The 5,495-nt window shown below is 44.9% G+C and overlaps 1 protein-coding gene across 1 annotated transcript in view; it reads right to left on the bottom strand.

The window, feature by feature from the left end:
- The window catches only part of LOC145392698 (uncharacterized), a 9,812-nt gene extending 5,526 nt beyond the window's left edge, over positions 1–4,286 (bottom strand). The window contains exons 1-4 of the mRNA XM_080267002.1: positions 3,843–4,286; positions 3,583–3,670; positions 3,297–3,432; positions 2,702–2,928 (exon numbers count right to left, since the gene is read on the bottom strand). Coding sequence (XP_080123128.1) covers positions 2,702–2,928; positions 3,297–3,432; positions 3,583–3,670; positions 3,843–4,286 — 895 coding nt within the window. The remainder of the gene's footprint in view (positions 1–2,701; positions 2,929–3,296; positions 3,433–3,582; positions 3,671–3,842) is intronic.
- Between the last annotated feature and the right edge of the window lie 1,209 nt (positions 4,287–5,495).

A 5,495-nucleotide genomic window follows, 5' to 3' on the forward strand; every position in this document is an offset into this window, starting at 1 on the left:
ATTAAATTATTCGGTGAACTGGTGATGAGTTAACTGTAGCAACCATCTTTCCCACGCCTGGCATGGACCAACATCTACCATACTATTCCAAACCGCGGTATACGGGATATGAAGGGCTGGTAATCAGTAAGGCGAGGAACACAACTCTGTCATCGGAATAGTAGCCTCCCCTAACCATGCTACACGGACGATATTGGTATGTAAGGCATTTGTCTTTGAAGTACAGGGTACTTTCAAGAAATGTTTTTAAATATACCGATATTTAATGAATGAGGAACAAATCTTTGTTAAGTGTGAGGCCAAAAATCTCAGATTTCGTGTTTAGTGACAGCTGTTGGATGAGTTACCTGACCACCATGTGTGGCGTGTCGGGTCGGAGTGTAGATTCTGTTGATTAGCTCTGGTGTGGCACTTTCAGTTTTCCGTGTCTCCTTAGTCAAGGTAATGTTTTTGCTCGTGGTATAATTTCAAGTTATCGCATTCTGTCGCAGTACAGCGCGAAAGATCGTAGCCAAAGGATACCCACTGGGACGAATTCTGTGCATCTGATAGATGCTGTATCTTAGGTAAGAACAATACCTTGCCTAGTTTACGGGTATTTAATTAATGTATTCATGCAACTTTCTTCAAAATCAAGCATCAAATCTACTTAACAGTCCAAATGACAACAGAATATTCTGGTCAACTCTCAGTTCTTTCAATAATAACTTTAACAAGTCATCATCCATTCCCTCACTAAAATCTTCAGATGGCAACATTACAAATGACCCGCGTGGGAAAGTGGATATCTTTGCAGAACATTTGCCAGAAATTCTACCGTAGAGGAAGCCAGCCAGAACGTCCCAGTACTAGAACTTGACTCTCCCGAAATTGTTCCACTTATTATACAGAGAAGATACGTAAAATCCATCCTAGACAATTTACACACCAACAAAGCTCCAGGCCCAGATGGAATTCCGCCAATTGTCTTGAAAAAGTGTTCCCCAGAACTTGCCTCTGTTCTTGCTAAATAATTTAGACTATGCTTTCGTACTTCTTCATTCCCTAATTCATGGAAAGAAGCCAATATCAAAAGTTCCAAAGAAAGGAAGTTCCTCAGACCTCTCTGATTACAGACCAATAGCTGTCACATCATCTCCTGGTAAGGTATTTGAAACTTTAATTAATATGCACATTGTTAAACATCTTGAATCCAACAACTTAATTAGTGATAGACAATATGGTTTTTGTCACGAAAGATCCACCATTGACATACTCAATCTCCTGACTCATACCAGCCATCAATCAATCGATCTACATGGAGGAACTCATGCAGTAGCCCTTGATATTTCTAAAGCTTTCAACAGAGTATGGCACCGCTCCCTGTTGTCCAAACTCCCCTGCTATGGACTAAGGTCTTCTGTGCCTTTGATTTTCTCATATCTCAGTGACAGAAAAATAAGAGTAAAAGTAGATGATGTATATTCTGATTTCCAATCAATTAACGCCGGCATGCCACAGGGATCAGTTCTGGCGCCAATGCTGTTCCTGATTCATATTAATGATCTCTCATCTGTCACCCACAATCCCATCCATTCATATGCAGATGACTCAACACTTCATAGTTCATTCACACTCAGACACCCATTTACAAAGTCTGATATCTCCAACTCTGAACTCAGTACAGCCATCTCCATAAATCAAGACTTATCTACAATCAGTGAATGGGGACAAAACAACCTTGTCTCATTTAATGCTAGTAAAACTAAATATATACAGTTTACTAATAGACAGGTATTGCCAGAGTCGTATATTACCTTCAGTGCTACAAATATTCCCATCTCCAAAAGTATTGAAATTCTCGGTGTCTTACTTAACAATGCCCTCAGCTGGACCTCTCATGTCAGATCACTTGCTAAAACCGCCTCAAAGAAACTTGGATTATTGTACAGAGTCCGTAACTTCTTCACTGACGAGCAGTTAGCTATAATTTATAAGAGTCATGTGCACTCTCAGCTCGAATATTGCTCACCCTTGTGGAATGGATGTGGAGAGGTTGCATTAAAACAACTAGACAAAATTCAGAACAAAGCTGTTAGAATTATTAACAACCCTGCTATTACTAATAAACTACCTCCCCTGCAAGTAAGAAGGAATGTTGCTTCCCTTGCATTATTTTACAGATATTTTTATAGCAAATGCTCAGACGAAGTTGCATCCATTGTGCCACCTCTCCATGCCTTCCCTCGTGCTACGGGCATCTGGTAGTGCTCATGACTGGAATGTCACTCAGCCATATTGCAGAACTTCTGCCTATCAGAATTCTTTTATACCCCGAACTGCACCTCTCTGGAACTCGCTTCCCCAGAGTTGTTTCCCTCAGAACTTCAACCTACAGCTGTTCAAGAGTGACCAATACAAATAGTTTGTGAACAGAGGATACCAGTATTGTGGTGTATGGATCAGTTTTTTTTTTAATTCATTTGTTTTTCCTTCCTCTGTTCTGTTATTAAAAAAAAAACACACACACACATAATGGTCCATCACAGCTCTTAAATATTTTGATAACATTACGATATAGTTTTAGGATGAATGCAATTTTTACGTAACAGCATAAATGTGTGTGTGTGTGTGTGTGTGTGTGTGTGTGTGTGTGTGTGTGTGTGTGTGTGTGTGTGTGTGTGTGTGTGTGTGTGTGTGTGTGTGTGTGTGTGTAACTCACCACAGAGGCCAGGGTAGTTGAGGGAGCATGAGGTACCGCGGGGGCAAGCCGAGCAGGGTTGACCGCGGCTGTACATTTGACTGAAAAGGATATTGCCAGCAGGCCCGTAGTTGCAGGTGTACAACTTCTTCCACCAGCCGTCCTCTTGGAACATGGTAAACCCACACCCCACACGCTCCGTGCTCCACCACACCATCTGTGTGTAGTGACCCACCGCCGCAGAGAACCTGTGCAAGCATACGGAAGTTCGCTGACTGATTTGCCTAATATGAATGTCCTATTATTGACGGTTACTGCCTCATACTTTGCCTCTGACCATTCTAAATATTGATCCTCAGGTTGCGATTGACTCGTATACTCCAACAGCACTGTCAGGTTCTCAGCTATTCAGAATCTGGAGCCCTCATCAACTTGTTATTTAACCCCTTCAGCTCGGGGACTTCATTTACTTATATTCTGGACAGAAAGATTTATTCAGTGCATGACAAACACCTCAGGGCTGTAGGGATTAAACATGTAAGGGAAACCGAGACTCCTCCAGTTACGGCGATTCATCCAAGTAACGTATCTTGTCTGAGGTTCGTACAAGACTCACTGGAACTGGTTGACGTTGCTGGGTGAGAAGTCCACCACCTCATCGTACCAGGCTCTGATGGCGCGTGCCCACTGCACTTGCTTGTCAAAGTTGCTCTGGAAGCTAATGAAGAGGTTCTGTCCCACTCCAAACCTTGCTGTGAGTAGGAAACACATCTCACATTAATACCATTTCCTTAACTGTAATGTACTAAGCTTTCTCTGATAATGTCAGAATTAACTATTATAATGACGGGTTTATGAATGCTTAGTGACGTATAAAGTAGAAAGAGAGTGGCTGAACTCACAGACACGTCGGCAGTCAGCACATTCGTGCTCGAAGATACACTGGTCGGCGTGACCCTGAGCCACCGTTGCCAGCTCCTCGTCCCACACCTGTAATCACAGTCACACTTATAGGATGGACTTCCAACGTAACTAAAGTTTCTTAGCAACTTAACCCCTTCATACAGAAGCAGCAAATTATCACTGGGATGATAATGAATAGCAACACAACACTCTTGGTAAAACTTCACGTTACGTACCAAGTATTGTAAGACTCACTGACCATTAGTCTCATGTTGGCAGCTGAGGGCTGAGGTCCCGGCGCTCCACGAGCCTCCTGACCCGTGGCCACCCTGGACCTGAGTTGGTTGTGCAGTGCCACGATGGCGGCGGCCTCCTGGGCCCCGACACCACGACCCTGCACTTGTTGGCCGCATCGAGGACCCAATCCAGAGGACCTACACAATGTATGTTGGGAGGTAAAGCTGCAGTAGGGCGACTGGCCTGCCACCCTGCCTGCCCATGTTGCCCAACATCCTGCCATCAGTAGTACGCACAACCCGGGCACCATCGTCAACTGCAACACAAGCAGTAATAAGCGTGAGGGAGCACCGGCGCCTTGCCACCTCTCCGCACCACACCTCTGACGACCAGAGGCGCCGTCCCAGGCGTGTCTAACAAGGGAAGCAATACAGTGGTGAGTAAAAGATGTCGGCTTGACCTCCATAGTTCCGGTAACCACTGAGGGAGATAGATGAGATAATAACATAATGTAGTTGAGAAGAGTCAGTGTGATGATAATGCTGCGAGATGATTGTGACATCAGCAATAACCTGAACTAAGAGTTTCAAGGTCAGAAGATGATGCAGCCGCTGTAGTTTGACTCGTTAATCACAAGGCATTTTACGTATATAATAATGGCTTGACAGGTGAGGTACTCCTGAGCGGATGTGGGCAGCTGGCCTTGGTGCTGTACTGGCATCACCACACCATCCTGCTTCCACCACTGCATGCTGTACCGTCTTGCACCACCACACCACATCACACCACACCATATTACATCACACTACACCATACCACGCACCACATCACACTACACCATACCATGCACTACATCACACAAGACCATACCACACAACATCACACCACACTTCACCAAAACACAACACACATCACACAACACAACGCATCACCATACCACATCACCAACAGCCAAACCACCACTACCACTACTATCAGCACTAGCCTACCACCACACGACACAGCATCACACCACTCCCTCACTATCACCACAGTGCACATCTCCACACCACAACTAAACCACACCACAATGCTGCACGCCACACCACCACCAGCAACGCCACACCAGATAACACCGCTCACCATGACACTGTCACGAATTCGCGCGAGTGTATTTATACAAATTCGTGACATTGTACTTTGATAAGAAAACCACAAACTCTAGTGGAATTCCCGCTGGGCATCACTCAGTTCAACCGTCCTCGTATTCACTTCGATCGGGATGGTTTTCAGAACATTTGTCACTGTTTCACAAGTGACCATTCTTATGCACAACACTAGTGCTTTCACTGAGTGATTTATTACGTTTCTATATCGTTCGCCCTCTTTCTGTTGACCGTTGAAGTTAGGCCACCCCTACTTCTGGGAAACATGGCCATCTCTCTTGCCTCTCCAAAGTTTGAACTCAGTCAGCTTTGAGTCGCCTCGAGGATAGGACCGTTTGTGCCCAGTGTAGAGCAGCGTCTCCATTGTACAGCGAATTCCTGAATCTCCACCTAGACGGTGAATTGGTGAGGCGGGCTTGCAGCGAATAGCAGCGTTTGGTGTTCATCACGCGGACGCCCAGTCTTTCGTTCGGCTCCCTCCCTCCACTGACCAGTATTTTTGTTCGTCTTTCTAGGCTTAAGTTCGATTA

This window comes from Coenobita brevimanus, chromosome 23 (genome assembly GCF_032717465.1).
Source record: "Coenobita brevimanus isolate Jiangsu-jjx chromosome 23, ASM3271746v2, whole genome shotgun sequence".
NCBI lineage: Eukaryota > Metazoa > Arthropoda > Malacostraca > Decapoda > Coenobitidae > Coenobita > Coenobita brevimanus.